The sequence below is a fragment of the Gorilla gorilla genome, chromosome 5 (genome assembly GCF_029281585.2).
Source record: "Gorilla gorilla gorilla isolate KB3781 chromosome 5, NHGRI_mGorGor1-v2.1_pri, whole genome shotgun sequence".
NCBI classification, from domain to species: domain Eukaryota; kingdom Metazoa; phylum Chordata; class Mammalia; order Primates; family Hominidae; genus Gorilla; species Gorilla gorilla.
Genome location: NC_073229.2, coordinates 70,911,227 through 70,933,462, shown reverse-complemented (window position 1 = coordinate 70,933,462; position 22,236 = coordinate 70,911,227). Strand labels below are relative to the sequence as shown.

The following is a 22,236-nucleotide window of genomic DNA, read 5'->3' as shown; positions in this document are numbered from 1 at the left end:
ATTAGCATAGTGTACCCTGACCTGGAATAGGGAACAGCGTCTGCTCAGAAAATGACCAGAGCCTGCTGGGACTTGAACCAGCAGTAAGATTTTCACGACACAGTGCTGTCTGCTTCTCCGTAAGAAGTTAGAAGGTAAGAAAGCCAGAAATCCCGTGGAGAGGCAAATGTAAGGGATGCGGCAACGACCACTCTATTCCTACAGGGTTTCATTTGTTCTAGTTCATTTTTCTGTAGAAATGATGAAAATTGAATATACTTTGCGCAAGTTGCTTTAAAAAAAAGGAGTCTTGACAAGTGTAGTTTTTCAATCCTAGAAGAGGAAAACAGAGTTTACTTAAGGGCTGTAAAATGGTTTTTTCTTCTTTTCTATGTTTTGTTCTTAACTTTTAGGGAAATATTAAATTAATGCTCATTCGCTTAGCAAATGTTAATATCGAGAGAAAAATCTAAAATGTAACATAGTTGTTCTGTAATAAAATTTTCTTTATTATTCTTCCCTTAATTTAAAAACAAAATAATTATGTCTATATTGCCTAGGCTTTATAACAATGTTTTTGATTTTTGAAAATATGAATCTTATTTGCCAAGGTTTTTAAAAAGTAGATCTATTCCAATTAGTTATAACAAAATTTGCACCATCAGAGACGATATCGTTACTGTTCGGGGTAAGTACACGGAACTGCTGCTTTGTATCTGCATCTTCTATACCTGTTATTTAAGTCCTTTGAATTAGAGTCAATTTGCGGCATCATTTCTTCAGTAACACAATGTTTGTTTCCTAAACATAGAATTTTACTTAAAATCCATGAGGATTTAGTCTTGAAAATCAACATTCAGTTGGGGAACAGAAACTTCGTGCTCTGCAACCACTAGGTTGTAGCTCAGTATGGGTATGTGGAACAGACAGGAAGAGACTCTCATTAGCTTGTCATTTAATGGTCAAGAACTTTATTTATAAAGACTATACTTTCAGGGATCATTTCTATAGTTTGTTACTAGAGAAATTTCTCTGGACATCTATAGCACACACAAAAAAGAAAAAAGGAACCTCATTCTTACGTTCAGGTCAACTGTCTTTTATATACATACAATTTCCCTTGGTAGAGTTCAGTGATTGACAAGTATTAGGATTATATAACACTAAATAACTAAAAAACAGGCCGGGCATGGTGGCTCATGCCTGTAATCCCAGCACTTTGGGAGACAGAGACGTGTGGATCACCTGAGGAAAGGAGTTCAAGACCGGCCTGGTCGACATGGTGAAACCCCATCTCTACTAAAAATACAAAAATTAGCTGGGTGTGGTGGTGCACGCCTGTAATCCCAGCTACTTGGGAGGCTGAGATAAAAGAATCACTGGGGCCCCAGAGGTGGAGGCTATGGTGAGCTGAGATCGCGCCACTGCACTCCAGCCTGGGTGATAAGAGTAAGACTCCATTTAAAAAAACAAATAAGTAAAAATAAAAACTAAAGAAAAGAGTTCATGGGTCTCGCCAAAGCTTAGACTATTAATCTACCTTATAGTTTGAGTTCACTATTAAATAGCTCTACATAACATCATTATGTCTCTTGTTTTTATAAGAGTACCAATAAATGAAATGTTATACATGTGAACATGTTTCACTTCATATCGTACTAACAAGTAGCTTTCACCTGCAAAATTATTCATTTTTTTCCTCAGGGTAGATCAAATTTTCTTTCTTTTTTTGTTGGTAAACCTCCTTTAACCAATTATAGTTAGAAATTAGAGCAGTATTAATCATGAGGGAAGAAATGCCATTTGAACAAACTTTTATTTATTCATTCATTTATTTATTCATTCATTCATTCATTTATTTATTTTTCGAGACAAGGTCTCACTCTGTCACCCAGGCTGGCGTGCAGTGACACAATCTTGGCTCACTGCAGCCTCAACCTCCTGGGCTCGGGTAATCCTCCCACCTCAGCCTCCCAAAGTAGCTGGGACTACAGGCGTGCACCACCATGCCCAGCTAGTGTTTTGTACTTCTTGTATAAACACGGTTTCTGCATGTTTCCCAGGCTGGTCTTGAACTCATAGACTTAAGTGATACATCTGTCTTGGCCTCCCCAAGTATTGGGATTACGGGCTGCTAGCACCTAATGGGTAGAGACCAGGGATGCTGCCAAACAGTCTACAACCTGGAAAAAGCTCCCCACAACAAAGAATTATCTGGTCCAAAATGTCAATAGTGCCAAAGTTAAGAAACCCAGTTTCAGATGAATCAGATATAAGCATATTAGTTGATAATATTTGAAGATATATCGTGCACACAGGATTTATTCCAGAGACCAAACCTAATCCTTACAGTGATTTGGATTTTCAAATGTATTTTTTTTCTGGCCGGGTGCGGTGGCTCACGCTTGTAATCCCAACACTTTGGGAGTCCGAGGCGGGTAGATCACTTGAGGTCAGGAGTTCAAGACCAGGCTGGCCAACAGAGTGAAACCCCATCTCTACTAAAAATACAAAAATCAGCTGTGCGTGGTGGCACATGCCTGTAATCCCAGCTACTGGGGAGGCTGAGGCAGGAGAGTTGCTTGAACCCAAGAGGCAGAGGTTGCAGTGAGCCAAGATCACGCCATTGCACTCCAGCCTGGGTGAAGAAGTGAGACTCCGTCTCAAAAAAAAAAAAAAAAAAAATATATATATATATATATATATATATATATAAAACATATATGTATTTTCCTAGATAAATTCAGTGTGATGTTCCCCTCTTGCAGCTTCAACCACACATCAGCTAATTTATAAAGGCATTTCTATGGAAACAACTCCAAGCCAGTATCCTCCTGCCCTAGCAGGAAAAGTCCTAGCCATTGGTTACAGATGACAACTGTCTCTGCTAAGGCCTTCACAACCTGGATCTTGCAATGAGAAAGCAAGCCCAAATCCAAGGGTGAAAGCAGTGATCACACGCTTCTAATTCCCGATGGCCAAGTTTAGTTTTAAGTAAAATTACTTATGGCTCCTACGTTTTGTTTTTTACTAGTATGTTGGTACTTGCAAAAATGTCAGTGAAACAGGTTTTTCTGGCAGAGGAGCATTGGGTTTTTTAAAAAATCTCTTTAATGGCCAATACTAGTATAACTTATTTTTTAGCCCTAGAAAACAATCTCTTGGTCCAAGGTGCTTGAGTGGGCCGATCCAGCTATATCAAGAACCTTTGAGAACAAAATTCTCAAGCATTTCTGAGGGGAGTCGAATAGGTGAAAACCTTGGCTGGCCTGACCTTATCATGGAACCTGACGACTTTGATTCTGAAGACAAAGAGATATTAAGCTGGGATATTAATGATGTGAAACTGCCACAGGTATGTACTTGCTATAAAAATCTGCCTTCAACATTGGGCTGTGAAGTCTTGACTATTAACATGCGGAGACCTGGAAGGAAATTGGTGAGGATTCCAGCTGGGTAAATTCCTCTCCCCTAGAGTTTCAGCTAGACAGCCGACTGAGGGATTTTAAGAAGAGATGGCAAGACCTATGATTTGAGTGTGTCTTTATTTACCAGACTCCCACACTTAGAGACTGATGCAAAGAAATTTCTACTTCCCTTCTCTTTCAAAGTTGGCGTAACTCAGGTTGCACTCACTCTGGCTAGACAGTATGATAAAATCCGTGATGATTTATTTGGCCATAAATTGACTCTTTGTTATGCACAAGTCCTCATACAACCTTATTTGCTGTAGTGATAGTTTTAACTCAGATTCATGTCTAACTGGAATGTGCTGGAATCCAGATGATATTGTTCTCTTGTGGAATACAGCATGCTCTTTTTCCTTTTTCCTCTTCTTTCTTTCTTCCCTTTCCTTCGCCTTGCCTTGCCTTCCTGCCTTCTTCCTTTTTTCTTTCTTTCTTTTTCTTTCTTTCTTTCTTTTTTTCTTTCTTTCTCTCTCTCTTTTCTTTTCTTTCTTTCTTTTCTTTTCTTTCTTCTTCCTCTACTTTTTGTTTTTTTTTTTTTGAGGTAGGGTCTGGCTCTGTCAACTAGGTTGGAGTGCAGTAGTGCTATCTCAGCTCACTACAGCCTCAGCCTCCCGAGTTCAAGTGATTCTCTCACCTCAACCTCCCAAGTAGCTGGGACCATAGGCACATGCCAACACGCCCAGCTAATTTTTGTATTTTTTGTAGAGATGGGGTTTTGCCATGTTGCCCGGGCTGGTCTTGAACTCCTGGGCTCAAGTGATCTCCCTGCCTACCTGGGACCACAGGCACACCCAGCTAATTTTTGTACTTGTGTGTGTGTGTGTAGAGTCAGGGCTTTGCTATGTTGCCCAGGCTGGTCCTGAACTCCTGGGCTCAAGCAATCCACTCGCTTCTGCCTCCCAAAGTGCTGGGATTACAGGCATAAACAGCCTGGCCTCTTCTCCTCCTATTTTGGAAATACCATACATGCACTGAAATAGTGACTTCATTTCACATTTTCTTTGGCAATTGACTTTTTTTTTTTTTTTTTTTTTTTTAAGATGGGGTTTGCCTGGTCTCCTGGGCCAGAGTGCAGTGATACCATCATAGCTCACTGCAGTTTCAATTACCTGGGCTCAAGTGATCCTCCTGCCTCAGCCTCCTTAGAAGCTGAGACCACAGGCATGTGCCACCACTCCTGGCTAATTGAAAAAAAAAATGTTTTTGAGAGGAGGGTCTTACAATGTTGCCCAAGTTGGTCTCAAACTACTGGCCTCGAACAACCCTTCCGTCTCACCTTCTCAAGTAGCTGGAATTATAGGCACACATTGGTTGTTGAATACTGATTTTCGACATGTATCACTGTTTACTTCCTTGACTTCCTTTGTTAACATTTAAGATGCTCTCACTAGAAGTTGTTTGAAAAGGTGACTAGAAGGCTAGGACTGGACACCACCAGTACCAAGTCATGAAAAAGTCAATCCAGTCTGCCTGATTCTGGGTAATAAGGAATTTGAGTTATCAGAAGCAGGGGAGAGGGAATAGAGATTCCTCTATCTTTGTAACTGTTCCAGAATTTCTAACGAAGACTTCCTTTTGTTTCTCTTTATGCTTTTCCTTAACTTCCAACCCCACCCCGTCTACCCCTCCCACCACCCCCGACCCCACATCTGTATCCTCTCTTCGTAGATCTTGGGACAGAGCTGGAGAACAGAAAGTGTGCCCCACTTTCCACCCATTTCCAAATGGTTCTAGAAACCACGGTTAAATCATGCAAATATCGATTTTAGGGATTTGTGTTTGTTGTTGCTCTTAATTAGTATTACAATTATTGTCACTGTTGTAGGGAAACTTTAAAGTAAACTTTAATTTCTCTTGGCTCCAGGACCCATATTTTCACCTTTTTCTAACTTCATGATTGCAACACCCAAATAGAAGTTGGACAGACACGAAATCAAGAGTTGAAGTAAACAGATATGTAGAAGACTTTACAATGTCACATTCTAGAGCAAGAGTTTTAGTGAGTTTGAGAACCCCATGAAATGGTGGGTGACACTGTGTCTTAACAGGCATTTTTTTCTGGGACAGGATTCTTCATCAGATCCATAAACAAGAGGTGAAGACCTCTTTCCTATAGGGAAACTTGAGGCTCATAAAAGTTCATGTTCCAACATGAATTTCCAAAAATGAAAGTGTTTGCAGCTGCCCATGACATTAAACTGAGAAATGTATACCAAAAAATGCACATTTGGTTTTAGAAAAGTATTTATAGTTCATTAAAAAGTACTAAGATTGCTCACGGAAATAGCTGTCTTCCAATTTGTTAAATATGTCGGGGAAATGATTTAAAATGCAAATATTCCTTAGTATTTTCTGAGTAGAGAGAATACCATCCTCGTCTGGGTTTAATGCTAGCTTTGTCATCAGACCAAGAAATACTTGAGCTCTTGGAAAGATTTCCAGACATTAGATTTTATATTGTTTATATTGTGTGAGCATATCCAGAGACAGAGGGGTGTATTATGAAAAGTACAGGACTTGGAGAAAAATGCCCTAGATTTGAATTCTAGTTCCATCTCCTTTTTTTTTTTTTTTTTTTTTTTTCGGAGAGCCTTGAGTTGTTTACCTTTTCTGAAACTTCCTTTCCTCTCTGAAAATGAGGGGGTTGCGCCAAATGGTCTGGTATGTACCTATTAGTTCTAATAGTCTAGAATTCTAGAAATGTCAGCCTTGTGCCTAGCACAGTGCCTGACGTGTATGAAACAACAAATGTTGAATATGGAATTCATTAATGAATGGCTCCATTGTTTAGAATCTGTGTGAGCCTGGAGAAATTGATTTTCTTAAGTCTTAGTTACCTCCTGTAGAATGAAAATAGGAATTCTCCACATATCCTGCCTCAGTCTCTAAGATGTTTAGAATAGTGTTCCCTAAATATATTCTGTGGAGTACAAGTTACGTGGAATTTTAATAGGTACTGTGAAGAAAGAAAAAAAGCAATACGAAGTTCAACAAGGTTAAACAGATTTCTTGACTGCAGGCTTGGAGTCTTTTTCACCATCCTGTGCATTGGTGGTTCTCTGAAGGGGCTGTATTAGGCAGTATTACCCCAACTTATTTTTGACCATGAAACTTTTTTCCTGAAGCCCTTCAGGGGTTGATGTTCCCCAGACTACCTTTTTGGCATTTAACAAATGTGGTTTAAAGGATCAAATGCAATGGCTTGTTATGATTATAAATTTCTGTAATTTCACTCTCTGTCCCGTCGATCTAGATCATTTATCATTTATATTTCATAATTTTATATTCTTGCCAGAATTATTAGTTATACAACACGTACGAAAATTCCTTTTCTGTTTATCCTTTCACATGCTTCAAGTTTCAAGTTTCTTTCTCTCTCTTTCCTTCCTTCCTTCTTTCTTTCTTTTTCTTTCTGTTTTGTTTTTTTTTTTTCAGGGTCTCACTCTCATTACCCAAGCTGGAGCGCAGTGGTGCAATCATAGCTCACCACAGCCTTGAATTCCCGGGCTTAGGTGATTCTCCCAACCCAGCCTCTAGAATAGTGGGGACTACAGGCGTGCACCCCACACCCAACTAATTATTTGTCTTTTTAGTAGAGATGGGGTTTTGCCATGTTGCCCAGGCTGGTCTCGAACCCCAGGACTCAAGAGTTCTGCCCACCTTGGCCTCCCAAAATACTAGGATCACAGGCATGAACCATTGCACCCGGGCTTCAAGTTTCTTTCTTTCTTCTTTTTTTTTTTTTTCAGACAGAGTCTCGCTCTGTTGCCCAGGCTGGAGTGCAGTAGCACTATCTCGGCTCACTGCAAGCTCCACCTCCCGGGTTCACACCGTTCTCCTGCCTCAGCCTCCTGAGTAGCTGGGACTACTTGCACCCGCCACCGTGTCCAGCTAATTTTTTGTATTTTTAGTAGAGACAGGGTTTCACCATGTTAGCCAGGATGGTCTCGATCTCCTGACCTCGTGATCCACCCGGCTTGGCCTCCCAAAGTGCTGGGATTACAGGTGTAAGCCACCGTGCCCGGCCCTTCAAGTTTCAAAATGATTACCCAAATACCAGTTGCATCTTCTGGTCTGAGAAACTCCATGTGTCTTTAAATAGTTCAGATACATTAAGGTTTATGGGTTAATTTTGACAACAGTGAGCAGTGATGTCCTTACTAAGATATCAGACATTTTTGAGAAACTGAAATGCAGGAGACACTGTAGTAGGCTCAGGGATACTGGGGCCATTAAGCTATGTTAACTTCTGTGGAAATGCTCATGATCTTCTGGGCTAGTGGAACAAGATTACTGCTTAAATAGAGAATCAATGCCATGTAGAAAAATGCTAGAGGAGTTTGAAAGAAGGAGTGTGTAATTCAACATGACTCTGGCATGGGGAGCAAGGCCAGAAGAGTTTGTGTAAGGTTAGAGGAAAAAAAAATTAGATCAATCATCTATTATTTATGTCATTATTTGTACCTAGAAAGGTCAAATCTAATTGCTTTAAGGTTTGCTTGATCCAAGCAGCAAATGTCTGGTGTTGATTTAGTCTTGATTTAAAATGTGGATTACATGGTCCTGGAGAGTGTCACACTCTCATTAGTACTGTTTGTAATACTTGAGAGAACTTTGAATCTCTAAGAATTATTTTCTTCTGGTTGAAAATTGGGAAGAAATTCAGTTCCTTTTTCTCTTAAATAGTACCCATTTCACTAGCGAGAGAAGAACATCCACTGTTTCAAATACCAGCCAGTTTCTCTCAGTGCAGGTTGTGCCAATAGCACCACAGCCAGCAAACACCCTGGATCATTTTGTTCCTACACACTGAGCAGTTTGCAAATTAAACCCATGGCCAAAGCCACCCCAAGCCATTAACTCACAAAATTACAAGGTTTAAGTACTTTTTTTTTTTTTTTTTTTGTAGAGAGAACATTCTCTAGTATAGAATAGTAAAGTCAACTGCAAAGGGGCCACAGTTCTGATTAGTTCATTCCTGGACTATGATTTTAGCCAGCCAAACTTCCTTTGTCTCTGCAAAAGATAAGCCCCAAATTGTGATCAAACATGAATATTTGAGCTCTCTCTGTGAATCCATGTGGCCACATGTAATCAGAACAAGCCAGTTGTAGTACTCAGATGTGTCTTGGTGCTAGGGAGCTAACAGGTAAACCAGATTGTGGATTTCTTGTCAATTATTATCCCCTGTATGAGCAGGTCACGTTGTCATTGTTCTGATGGGGATTCCTGTGACTTTGCGCCCTTTGCCAGACATTCTCCTTGACCTCAAGGGTCATTTGAACTTCCCTGAGAGCTCTACCTATATGGGCTCCCATGATCACTGGGGCCTCTGCTATTTGGAACAGAATTCTTCTGCCACTCTGTGCTTCTGGTGTGATACAGATAGGAGCATTATTGCATCTGCTGGTACCCTGCAGCAGATCCCTTGCTTAGCTGGGTGGAGGGAAAAGGGAAGCGAAAAGAGAAGACAGATGGGGTTTGAAAGCTGGGGTAACTTGGCATAACTTAGTGTTTTCAGAGTAAATAAGGAACTTTGTCCTGAGTCTTATTTTATTTATTTATTTTTTTTTTTATACGGAGTCTCACTCTGTTGCCCAGGCTGGAGTGCAATGGTGTGATCCCAGCTCACTGCAACCTCTGCCTCCCGGGTTCAAGCGATTCTCCTGCCTCAGCCTCCCATGTAGCTGGGACTACAGGCATGTGCCACCATGCCTGGCTAATTTTTGGTATTTTTAGTAGAGATGGGGTTTCAAGATCAGGATGTTCTTGATCTCCTGACCTCATGATCTGCCCACCTCAGCTTCCCAAAGTGCCGGGATTACAGGCCTGAGGCACTGCGCCTGGCCTGTCCTGAGTCTTGATCTCTTGACTAAGAAATACCAGGATTAGTCTGAAGAGTAATCAGTAATTCCTCTTTTTTTTTTTTTTTTTTTTTTTTTTTTTTTTTGTTGTTGAGATGGGGGTCTTACTATCTTGCCTAGGCTGGTCTTGAACTCCTGAGCTCAAGCAACCTTCTGCCTTAGCCTACTGGGTAGCTGGGATTACAGACATTCCCCACCATGCCTGCCCCAAGGAGTAATTCTTGAACAAACACAAAAGCATTTTGTTGAATTCAATTTTTTTCCTTGGTAACACTTGGAGTTTTATTTCCAGTTGGCCCAGAAGAGATAAGTTCCTGAAAAGTTGTATGTAAATCAAAACATTGGTTGAAGGTTTTTTTTCCTGTTTTCCATATCTGATTTTTGTACCTCTATATAATATGCTTTAAAGTATGTTTGTTTGATATTCCTGTTCTATTTAGAAATATTTATTTATAAGTAATGAATAAGCTATTTATATAATTAATGAAAACCTGGAAGATATTTACTTTATGCAAGAGCAGACTATATTCCAAAAGAAAATCAATTTCATAATATGATCATATGATAATGTAGATATTTTTGATACTTTATTTCAGAATTTGTATTTTAATTGATTAGTTTTATATAACAATACATACTTCATTTCTTCAGATACCCTCTGAAAACTTCAAGTAGTTGAATAAGTTAGAATGAGGTGAGTATGAAGTGCGTTCTAGAAGTGCATAGAGCTACAAAGATTTTGATTGAGTTAGAGGATTAAATCCGTTAGTAAAAAATTATACCCAGAAGTCATAGAAATATCAGTTAACCCCCCAGTGATGTTACCCAGGAGATAATAAAATACAAATTAGCTAGGTCTACATGTTGGAAACCTCAGAAATATTCCCTTTCAATTATAAACTTCTTAACTAAGAGGAAAAACAAAGAGTTACTCATGAAAAGTTAGAAATTAAAACAAACAAAAGATCTAAAAAGAAGAAAGTATTTTGTGGGGATTCGCTAAACATGATGAAGAAATGATTATTGTTTCTTATTAAATTTTACTTCTCTGAGGTCTTGGTTTAACAGGTTTCAGAAATCACAGTCATCCATCTGACACTTGGGTTCCTCTGCATTATTGAGATCTGGGTTTTCTCTTAATTTCAGTGTAAAAAGACATCAAAGACCCCACTAAATGTCCAGGTCAAAGACTAGGCATGAATAAATGGCCCAGAGACTAGCTTGATGTGAGTATATTTACTCCTAGTAATGTTCTCAGTCCAAACGTTGTCCAAATTATTACTTTTTTTTTTTTTTTTTTTTTTTTTTTTGAGACAAAGCACTCTGTCACCCAAGCTGGAGTGCAGTGGCATGATCTCGGCTCACTGCAATCTCTGCCTCCCAGGTTCAAGTGATTCTTTTGCCTCAGCCTCCTGAGTAACTGGGATAACAGGCATGTGCCACCATGCCTGGCTAATTTTTGTATTTTTGATAGAGATGGGGTTTCGCCATGTTAGCTAGTCTGGTCTTGAACTCCTGGCTTCAAGTGATCCACCCACCTTGGCCTCCCAAAGTGCTGGGATTACAGGGGTGAGCCACTGCACCTGGCCATTACTGCATTATTAATAGAACTGGAAAACTAAGGTACCAGTGGAGGGACTGTCAGAAAAAAGCTTAAAGGATGATAAAGATCATTTCTTCCTCTACAGGCAAGGAGTCTTTGCTTTAATCAGAACATCTGAGATGTTCTCACAAATACATTCCACTCCTTCTGGTTCATGGGATCTATGGCTCTGACCAGCCTAAAGTGGCCACTCACCTTTAAAGCATGAAAATCTCAGCTCTCCTCTAAGTCCACCTTGCCCTAATCTCTGCTATCCTGACAACTGTGTTTTATATTGGAATAATTCAAGGGCACCAGTAGTTTTTTACAGTCCAATATTAGAGGAAAGTACACTCAAATTTTGTTTTGTTTTGTTTTTTTAGTAGAGACGTGGTCTCACTGTGTTGCCCAGGCTGGTCTTGAACTCCTGGGCTCAAGCAGTCCTCCAGCCTTGGCCTCCCAAAGTGCTGGGATTACAGGTGTGAGCCACTATTCCTGGCCAAAAGTAGACATTTTAATGTTTTAACCTACATTATTATTTCAAAAGATAAAATACTCTATTATGCTTTCTATGGCATTTCTGTGACAGAAAACAAGACAGCATTGTTTGCAGCTTTGGGTCAGAAGAAGGAAGGAAGGAAGGGAAGAGAAGGTGGGTGGAGAGAGCAGGAGGCATGCTGCCTGGGGAGCTGCTCTCACCCCGGGCATTGAGTCTCAGCAAGCCCAAAATTACCAGAGAATTGGGGAGGAGAGGGGACAGTCTGGAAAAAGCAAATGGTCCAACCAGCATCCTGGCCTGGCCATCCGGGAATCTCTGCTGCAGCTGCCTGATGGACCACAGGGAACTTTTCCAGATGCCACCCTCCTATTATTTATACCCTTCCCCCTTCCCAAACCACAGTAGTTACAGCATAGCACACAAAGGGCTAGCCACTGTCATGCCCTGAGAAGGAAGGTTGTGGAACAAGAGGTGCACCAATTAAGCTTTTATTTTATAGGGACTTGGACTCTTTTTTCTTTTTTTTTTTAATTGAAACAGAGTTTCACTCTTGTTGCCCAGGCTGGAGTGCAGTGGCATGATCTTGGCTCACTGCAACCTCCACCTCCCAGGTTCAAGAGATTCTCCTGTCTCGGCCTCCCAAGAAGCAAGGATTACTGGCGCCCGCCACCACACCTGGATAATTTTTTGTATTTTCAGTAAAGACGGGGTTTCACCATGTTGGGCAGGCTGGTCTTGAACTCCTGACCTCAGTTGATCCACCTGCCTCAGCCTCCCAACGTGCTGGGATTACAGGTGTGAGCCCCAGTGCCCAGCTGGGACTTGGACTCTTATCTTGCATTTGGCTTGGCAAGGTATGAAGCATGAAGTGACCTCTACTGGGTCTTCTCTCTCCCAAAAGCCAGTGACTCTTACAACCACATTGGCTGAGGGCAGTTCCAGATCTGGTAGAATAACAGTTAACATTGAGGTGGAACCTGCTGCGTGTGAGGCACTATTTTAAGTGCATTGTGTATGTTAATTCAGTAAGTCCTCAAAACCTCCCTGTGGGGTACTCCTGTTACCCCATTTTACAGAGCAGGAAACAGAGGTACTGAGAAGAAAAGAACTTCCTCAAGACTCATATCCAGAAAGACAGTGTACCTCCAGAGTCCAAGCTTGCAGCCAGGAATCTCAGACTCTTTGTGAAGAGTCAGATAGTAAATATTGTAGTCTTTGTGGGCCATACAGTCTCTGCTGCGGTGGTGTAAAAACATCCATAGACAACACTTAAGTTAATGAACATAGATGTGTTCCTATAAAACTTTATTTACAAAAGCAGGCAATGGGCAGGATTTGGCCCATGGGCCCTAGTTTGCACACTGCAGCTCTTAACCACTAAACAGTACTACCCTGCATGTACCTAAAACCTCTCATTTATATTTCTTCAGACCACCTCAGGCCCCATGACATTCCATTCAACAAGTATCGTTACATGGAATCTATAGTTTACAACACATCTGCTCTTCACAGCACTTTTGTGAGGCAGTTTTAATCAATGTTTCAGTTTTAGAGAAGAGCAAAACAGGCTTTAAAGACAAAGTTACTTGCCCAGAGTCTCAAGTTACAAAGTTCTTTGGCACGTTCTAAATTTGAATTCTAACTCAGTAAATGCCCGTCAATCCTGACACTGACATTTACTTTTTTCTTCCAAAATTTGTCTTTTTTTAATGCTGTGGGCTGTGCTTTCTGGTTGGGAAAGCAAAGAAGAAGCAGCCTAGTCTCTTCTTCTGGACCTTCTAGAATCTTCTATTTTGACCTTCTAGAACCGTCTAGGTGAAAAATGTTCTTACACCATGCTAAGTCTCTGAAAGCTGTAGGGCATGGGCACAGCCTAAGTTTGAGTGCTGACACTGCTTGCTGTTTCTCATTCTAAGAACAAGGAAGGGTCTGTCAAATGCAGCATCTGTGCACCAATGTAGGGCCTAGGAATATGAGCCACAGCATCAGTGACTAACAATCATTTAGAGCTTACAGCATGCTAGGTGCTGTGCTAAGTATTTAATATATATAATCATATTTAATCTTCATAACAACTCTTCAGGTAGGCAGGTCTCATTATCCCTACATTACAGATGAAGAAACAGAGGCACAGAGAGCAAAATAATGTATGCTATAAGGACTGAGTGTCCAGTGTCCCCGGCCTTTCTTTAATTATTATTTTATTTTGGTCAAAAACACAACTTAAAATTTACCATCTTAACCATGCTTAAGTGCATAGTACAGTCGTGGTAACTATATGTACACTGTAGTGCAAAGGAGCTCTAGAACCTTTTCATCTTGCAAATGGAAACTTTGTCCGTTGAATGACAACTCTCCTTGTCTGTGATGTTTTAAAGGAGAGTTTAGTCAAATGTTCATACACAGGGCATAGCGCCAATCCTGGGCAATAACAGAGACACTTTCAGTCAAAACAAGCTCTTTCTTACTCCCTTGTCATGTTTGAGGCACGTGAATGTAGGGTTAAAGATAAAAGAAGAAAATCTCTGGGGAAGAAAGTGGCTCTTTGATCTCTGTGAACCAGGGCTTTTCACCCCTCCCACTGCTTATCTCTGGCGACATTGCATAAACCTGTGTGACTCCCAGTAAGGTAACCACAGCGTGGTATGAGACATTATCTCACTATCCCGCCACAATGTTTTCCAGAGTTTATTTTGAGTTTTTAGAGAAGGGGTCTTGCTGTGTTTCCCAGGCTGGTCTTGAACCCCTGGCCTCAAGCCATCCTCCCACCTCAGCCTCCTGAGTTGCTAGGACTGCAGGCACACCCCACCACACTGGGCCCTGTTTTCTATAGTTATTGTGTAAGAGCATAGCATTACTTAACCTTCAAAAATTCCTACTGAGAAATGGTCATTTCTTGTGTCACTGAGGGCTAGGGAAGTGTCAGTCAGATGGAACTCACAGGGGCTATCATTTATTTTGGTCCAGCGGCTGAATGCCTGACAGACACAGCACTCAGTTGCCACTGTTGTGCTGGGCTCGCTGATCCCACTGTCAGAATTAAATGTAGGGAGGCTTTTGCCAAAGATTTCTTGCCCAGCTCCTGAATGCCGAAACATCCTTCCCATCTACTCACTCCACAGTGGGTGACAGCTGTGTTTTCTAGCTTAAACTATAGTCGTATCTTTCGTGTTTCTATCAGAACGTGAAAAAAACCGACTGGTTCCAGGAGTGGCCAGATTCCTATGCCAAACACATCTACAGCTCGGAGGACAAGAATGCGCAGCGGCACCTGAGCAGCTGGGCCATGCGCAATACCAACAACCACAACTCCCGCATCCTCAAGAAGTCCTGCCTGGGTGTGGTGGTGTGCGGCCGCGACTGTCTCGCAGAGGAGGGGCGCAAGATCTACCTGAGACCTGCCATCTGTGACAAGGCCCGGCAGAAGCAGCAGCGTGAGTAGAGCTCAGTGGCACCAGCAAAAAAGCTGGCATCCCTCAGATGCCCCTGCCAGATGGGTCACTGTGTCCCAGCACCGCCCAAGGGCAAAACCGTCACCCTGGAGTGTAGTGGCAGCCAAGGCTGTTCTGACATGGAGCATATGGAGGGGAACCAACCAGACCCCTTGTGCTCCAGCAAGGACCTCACATATCTGCCATACCCAGAGCACCCACCATCAAAAATGCCTCCTTGGGTTAAGGCACTGGACTGAAGGCTCCTGTTAAAGGGAAGATGGCAGGTGTGGTGGCTCACACCTGTAATCTCAGCACTTTGGGAGGCCAAGATGAGAGGATAAATTGAGCCCAGGTGTTCCAGACCAGCCGGGGCAACATAAGAAGACCCCAACCCCTACAAAAAAATTTAAAAATTAGTCGGGTGTGGTTGCACATGCCTGTGGTCACAGCTACTCCAGAGGCTGAGGCAGAAGGATTGCTTCAGCCTGGAAAGTCAAGGCTGCAGTGAGCCATAATGGAGCCACTGCACTCCAGGCTGCACAATAGAGTGAGATCCTGTCTCCAAAAAAAAAAGGAAAAATGGCCGGGCACTGTGGCTCATGCCTACAATCCCAGCACTTTGGGAGGCTGAGGTAGGCAGATCACCTGAGGTCAGGAGTTCAAGACCAGCCTGCCCAACACGGTGAAGACCCATCTCTACTAAAACACACACACACACACATTTGCCGGGTGTGGTGGCATGTGCCTGTAATCCCAGCTACTTGGGAGGCTGAGGCAGGAGAATCACTCGAACCCAGAAGGTGGAGGTTGCAGTGGGCCAATGTTGTGCCACTGCACTCCAGCCTGGGTGACAGACTCCATCCAAAAATAAAAGGAAAAATGTATCCCTTAAGGGGTTAATGTTAATTCATCAATGACCCATGTAAAATTTAGAAGAAAGTAGTTTATTGGACTTGCCACTGGACCTCTTATGGGTCCCTAAGTGATCTCAATGTGTGCATTAACGTGGAGTGGCAGCTGTGAAAGGTTAGACTCAATTCCATTCATTTAGGTTCACATCATAATCACGTGCTGAGATATTTGTTCATTTTCTAAAACACATTCACTGGATTATGAAATAGATACATTCAGCATGCCCTGTACCTTGCCCACTTCAAACCTCAAGTTACTTTATATTTTTCCCAGTAGTTTGTTTTAAAAACTTGCTCTTAGGTCAGGACCTGGTATCAGTCATTTACACCTCTGTGAAAATGTAGTAGCTGCATTCACTCTCCCATGTAGCTTGGCCCCTTGACCCTTTGTTCTAATTGTGAGGTGAAAGAACTTCTCTTTTTTATTTTTGAGACAGACTCTCACTCTGTCACCCAAGCTGGCGTGCATTGGTGCCATCTCGGCTCACTGCAACCTCCACCTCCCAGGTTCAAGCGATTCTCCTGCCTCAGCCTCCCTAGTAGCTGGGACTACAGGTGTGCACCACCACGCCCAGCTAATTTTTGTATTTTTAGTAGAGATGGGATTTCACCATATTGGCCAGGCTAGTCTCGAGCTTCTAGCCTCAAGTGGATCCGCCTGCCTTGGCTTCCCAAAGTGCTGGGATTATGGGTGTGAGCCACTGTGCCTGGTCAGAATTTCAAATATCACTAAATAAGTAGGGAGGGGTTTTCTGCTCAGAAAAGCTCTGCCTTGACCTGTGAAATATCCTACTTGGTAGGCAACCACTTCCCCTATCCATGTGTGAGACCCATCTGGGCCATTTTCGTGGCCAAGCTTCTGAGGGTCAGGGGTAATATCTAGTGGATTTCAGCCCATGAAACTCTGCCCAGATTTATCCTCTGCCGTCCTTGAGTCAGGGCTAAAATCTTCAAGACTGCACAGGAGTCAACAACCGACATGGTTCAGCCAGGTGTGGTCATTTCCCTCTGCTCTTTTGTAGGGAAACGCTGTCCCAACTGTGACGGGCCTCTGAAGCTCATCCCTTGCCGAGGTCATGGGGGCTTCCCGGTCACCAACTTCTGGAGGCACGACGGACGCTTTATATTTTTCCAGGTTGGATTTTTGAGTTAGTTACATGAGAGTTTCATTACTGAGGAGTTTCACCAGAGGCTAGAGATGCACCTGTGAATGAGATCCTGCACCATCCCCGAGGGCTCACACTCTAAGAGAGCAAGTATCTGTCCCCTGCACTTCTAATAGATGTTTGAAGTGCTGGGGAGCTCTAGAAGGGGAGCTGCCTGTCTCTGCTTCTACTCCTCAGGAGAAGTGGCAGCTAATCTAGTCACACTGAGGTTAGCACAGTGCTTCTAAGCATGCCGCATGCTGCATGCTGCTGGTAGCCTTCAGCAAATCTGAGTTTGAACACCAGCTCTGACTTTTTACTCGCTCTTTAAACCTGAGCAGGTGACTTTCCTCTTCCACGTCCCAGTTTTCTGTAGAATGTGTAAGAGTACTAATGGGGCAGTGGCACCAACAGTGGTGAAGAATGGACCCTGACTCAGACTGCCTGGGTTTGAATTAGTGGGATGCTGGTAAACCAGCTCTCCAAAAAGAAAATGTCCTGATTTGTAGCATTTGCCAACTTCTGTAATGGAAATATTCTGACCGTGGCTGATTTCAAGCCAACAGTCATTTTTAACAATCAGCCTACAAAATTCCTGAATGTTTAACTATTGACTCTCAGCTTTGGCCAGCTCCAGGTAGGGGAATCCTAGGTTCCTCACTTCTAGAGGAGGTTACCCAGCTGGCGTAATCACTCCATGCCTCAGTTTCCTGTTCTGTAAACTGGGGGTGATAATAATGGTGTGTACCTCAATGGTTGTGCTGAAGATGAAATGAGATATAAGGCACACAGGGTGTGTATTTGTGTCTGGCACATACCACAGGAAGCATTTAGTAAGTGTTACTTAGCACTGTGATTATGGCTTTGCTGGGTGGGTGACAGGCAGGCAGGCAGGAGCATGGTGGGCTTGGGAGCGCCTTCAGAGGTTCATCCAGTCTGGTTACCACAGGCAACTGCAACACCACCCCCGGGGCAGGACACACAGTAAATAAAAACTGATACACCATGAAGCACAGTCTAGTTAGTGTTATATCATTTCCTTTCTACTTCCTTGTCTCATTTCAGTCAAAGGGAGAGCATGATCATCCAAAACCAGAAACCAAGTTAGAAGCTGAGGCAAGAAGAGCCATGAAGAAAGTGAACACAGCACCTTCCTCCGTCTCATTGAGCCTGAAGGGGAGCACAGAGACCAGGGTAATCCTTCATTATGTATGTTCAATACATGCAGTAGCTTGCCACGCCTGTGCTGGGGGCGGTAGATTTCCTGGGTCCCTTGCTGACGCAGGAAAGCCAGAAATCATGGATTATCAGACTCATCTACAAACAAGCATCTGCTAAAGAAATTAAATCTGAGGCTTTACTCTTACTTTCTACCATCTTTGTAGCATGCTGGGAACCATAAAGTCCATGTAATTGGAGAATCATCTTCCCTACTACAATTACAAAGAGAAACTTGAATTAGCACTTAACTTATATTTGGCAAGAACCAAAAACAATTGAAACAATCTCCACAAAATAGTAGCCTTATGCATTTCACCGCCTGCCCCCTCCCCGCCCTCCTGAATTTCCATACGTCCCCAAACAGATTGTTTTCTTAGCACACTCTACCAAGATGAAATAAGCAAGCAGTTTCCGAAAATGATAGCTGTCCCAGGGTGGCAATAGTGGAGTGGAGGCTACTCCCTATAGACAAACTGTGATGTGAAGTCCACTGCTTTATGGGCAGCAGATCATAGGTTTTTTTGCATTTGTCTGTTTAATATTGATAGTAGTTCCTATACTTTTTCTACTGTTCAAAGGTGCACATTTCTTTTTGGGAGAACAGAGATGGAGCTGGTCCATCCCTAGAGGCTGTAAATGTACTTTATTTAAAAAAATTGTAATGTGGATCTGTTGTAGGGAAATGCAAGCCCCCCAAACCCAAATGGCTATTTCCTCATCCTTTCTCCCAGCCATGGGACAAGTCAAGTGGCATTTCAGTCTCTCATCCAATCTACCTGGTCACAGCCCTTTTTCTCTACCCCCTGAAAGTATCCCCTTAACAGCTAGTAGTTTTACCTAAACAAGAGCATAACTTAATTCTCAACCAGATCCTTTTTTTAATGATTAACTAAAGAACAATATACCTCCTCCATTTAGAAAAATAAATGAATGTACCACTCGTGTTCTGGAGGTCTGATTTATGGTTCAACAAAATTCCCACGAATTCAGAGAAAAATCTCTTGAGGAAAGGAAAAACTAAAAAACAATAGCAACCATGGTCTCTCACACTCCAACCAGCACTAAGAAATAGAATAGTCAAGGGAGGAAATGTTGAGAGACAGAGACCCTGGGAGTTGTGCTGAGTATAATATAAATCTTTGAAGTTATACTTTGATATTTTGTAAATAGTTCCTTATAAGTTTCTCAAAAAGGCAATTAGAGGCCAGCCACTGTGGCTTATGCCTCTAATCCCAGCACTTTGGGAGGCCAAGGCAGGTGGGTCACTTGAGGTCAGGAGTTCAAGACCAGCCTGGCCAACATGGCGAAACCCCATCTCTACTGAAAATACTAAAATTAGCTGGGCGTGGTGGCAGGCGCCTGTAATCCCAGCTATTGAGAGGCTGAGACATGAGAATTGCTTGAACCCGGGAGGCAGAGGTTGCAGTGAGCCAAGATCGTGCCACTGCGCTCCAGCCTGGCTGGGCAACAGAGCGAGACTCCATCTCAAAAAAAAAAAAAAAGAATAAATAAAAAGCAATTAGGATATCAGATTTGTGTTTGAGTGTGAAACATCTTAAACACACTCATGTCTCTACTGAATGTAGGGAAATTTGGCTCTTACTGGTTAGCAAGCTTTAACATGGAAACAGAGGCAGCCTTTGCTTTTTTCAAGTGTTTCGTGGTTGTGGTCAAGCCGCTGCATGTGTTTGTGCGTCAAGTATTAATGTGTAAGGAACGAGGAAAATCTGATGGAGCTCTTATTTGTACAGAGTAACTCATGGGTGCCTATGGCAGTGGTTTTGATTTGCTTAACTTATTAACACGAGCATTTCACTTTCCTTTCCAGTCTCTTCCAGGTGAAACACAAAGTCAGGGGAGTTTACCTTTAACTTGGTCTTTCCAGGAAGGCGTCCAATTGCCTGGTAGTTACAGTGGACATTTAATAGCTAACACTCCTCAGCAGAACTCACTAAATGATTGCTTTTCCTTCTCCAAGAGTTATGGTCTGGGAGGAATCACAGATCTGACTGACCAGACTTCCACTGTGGACCCCACGAAGCTCTATGAAAAGCGCAAATTGTCCAGTAGCAGAACCTACAGTAGTGGAGACCTGCTTCCTCCTTCTGCCTCCGGAGTCTACTCTGATCATGGCGATCTACAAGCGTGGAGTAAAAATGCTGCTTTGGGGAGAAATCATCTTACTGACAACTGTTATTCCAATTATCCTTTTCCTCTGACCAGCTGGCCTTGCAGCTTCTCTCCTTCCCAAAACTCTTCAGAACCCTTTTACCAGCAGCTTCCATTGGAGCCACCTGCAGCCAAAACTGGCTGTCCCCCATTATGGCCAAATCCAGCGGGTAATCTTTATGAAGAGAAAGTACATGTGGATTTTAACAGCTACGTCCAGTCTCCTGCATACCATTCACCTCAAGAAGACCCGTTTCTCTTCACCTACGCCTCTCATCCTCATCAGCAATATTCACTGCCAAGCAAGAGCAGCAAATGGGATTTTGAGGAAGAAATGACATACTTGGGTTTGGATCACTGCAACAATGATATGCTTCTGAACCTGTGTCCTTTGAGATGACCCAAATCTTTCACTATGTGCACCCCAGCCCCTCAAAAATGGGAAAGGGCTGAAAGAATTTCCTTAGGAAATAATTTTTAAAACATAACCACAGATAAATGAGAATCATGATAAGCAGTAGACAAGGCTTTTTTCTTTTTCTTTTTTCCTCCTTTTTTTTTTTTTTTTTTTTTTTGAGACAGAGTCTTGCTCTTTTGCCCAGACGGGAATGCAGTGGCGCCATCTCGGCTCACTGCAACCTCTGCCTCCCGGGTTTGAGTGATTCTCCTGCCTCAGCCTCCTGAGTAGCTGGGATTACAGGCACCTGCCACGGCGCCTGGCTAATTTTTCTATTTTTAGTAGAGACAGGGTTTTGCCATGTTGGTCAGGCTGCTCTCGAACTCCTGATCTCAAGTGATCTGCCCACCTCACCATCCCAAAGTGCTGGGATTACAGGCGTGAGCCATTGCGCCCGGCTGACAAGGCTTTTTTCTTCACATGAGTAATTTTTTTGGCTTCTTCTCCTCCACTCTAGTATTTCCACCCTTAGTAAGGAATGGAAACCTGTCCCGTCTGGGATGTGAAATGCCCTCTGCTTTTTCCCCCACATTGTTTGGGGTTCCCAGCACCTCAGCCACATTGCATGCTGGGTTTTCATTGTCATTGTTGCAAATGAAATGGAGTAGACATGTGAAATGCTAACCTATCTAGGACCTGATCTATGCCTTCTTGGGAACTGAGAATGAAGAAACAGAAATAGATGGTGGAAGAACTGCCTAAGCTGTGAAAAGCTGAAGATTCTACCGCTGAAGTACTGAATATGTTGTCTAGTTGTGAGATTAGTGTGTAAAATATATGTTTTCTAGATGATTTCTAAGACTTGTGATGACAAGGAACCTGACCTAACCCCATTTTTCATAAAGACAAAGAACAGCAATGTTAAATTGCCATATGAAGAGAAATACCAGTGATGTGCGTGGTCTCCTTGCCTCTCGTTTCCTTCCCTCTTCCTCACTGACTTCCCCTTGCACAGGGGCTTCTGTTTTGTCCCATTTATTATTTGTGGCACCTATATCAATGTGGGGTTTGTAATAGGTGAGAAATATTTGCTTGGAGAAGCTCTTGTGCAATTAGCCTGGCAATGATTGGCCGGCCATGTTTGAATGCCAGTTTCTCTTCTTTGCTGAAGTACTTTATGATAAAAGTAAGCCTAGACATAAAATCTGGAGAGAACCATGCAATAAACAAGTATTTTTGAAATAAATTATTCCTTCTCCTTTATTAGAATAGTAACAGATGCACATGATACAAAATTCAAAACTGAAAAAAAAGAAGTCTCCTAGTTCTAGTCTCCCCTCTGCAACACTGACTAGTTTCTTGTCTATTATTCCAGATATTAGAGATGTTCTCTGCATATATATAATTATATGTAATGTGTATGAAATACATTACATAAAATACACACATATCTTTTATATATAAAATATATTTATATATATATATAAGAGAGAGACGACATAAGTGGTATCATATCAGATTCATTTCTAACATGGTTTTTGTCGTTTTAGGAGCCAATTTGAGCATTA

At 42.3% G+C, this 22,236-nt stretch overlaps 1 protein-coding gene and 1 pseudogene across 1 annotated transcript; both read left to right on the top strand.

The window, feature by feature from the left end:
* Positions 1-46: 46 nt before the first annotated feature.
* On the top strand, positions 47-21,914 carry GCM1 (glial cells missing transcription factor 1). Its single transcript, XM_004044212.5, has 6 exons — positions 47-134; positions 3,124-3,334; positions 14,573-14,825; positions 16,759-16,871; positions 17,947-18,075; positions 19,931-21,914. The coding sequence occupies exons 2-6, from the start codon at positions 3,260-3,262 to the stop codon at positions 20,669-20,671; spliced, it is 1,311 nt and encodes a 436-aa protein (XP_004044260.1). The 5' UTR covers positions 47-134; positions 3,124-3,259; the 3' UTR covers positions 20,672-21,914.
* Positions 960-1,060, top strand: LOC115935048 (uncharacterized; annotated as a pseudogene).
* Positions 21,915-22,236: the final 322 nt, after the last annotated feature.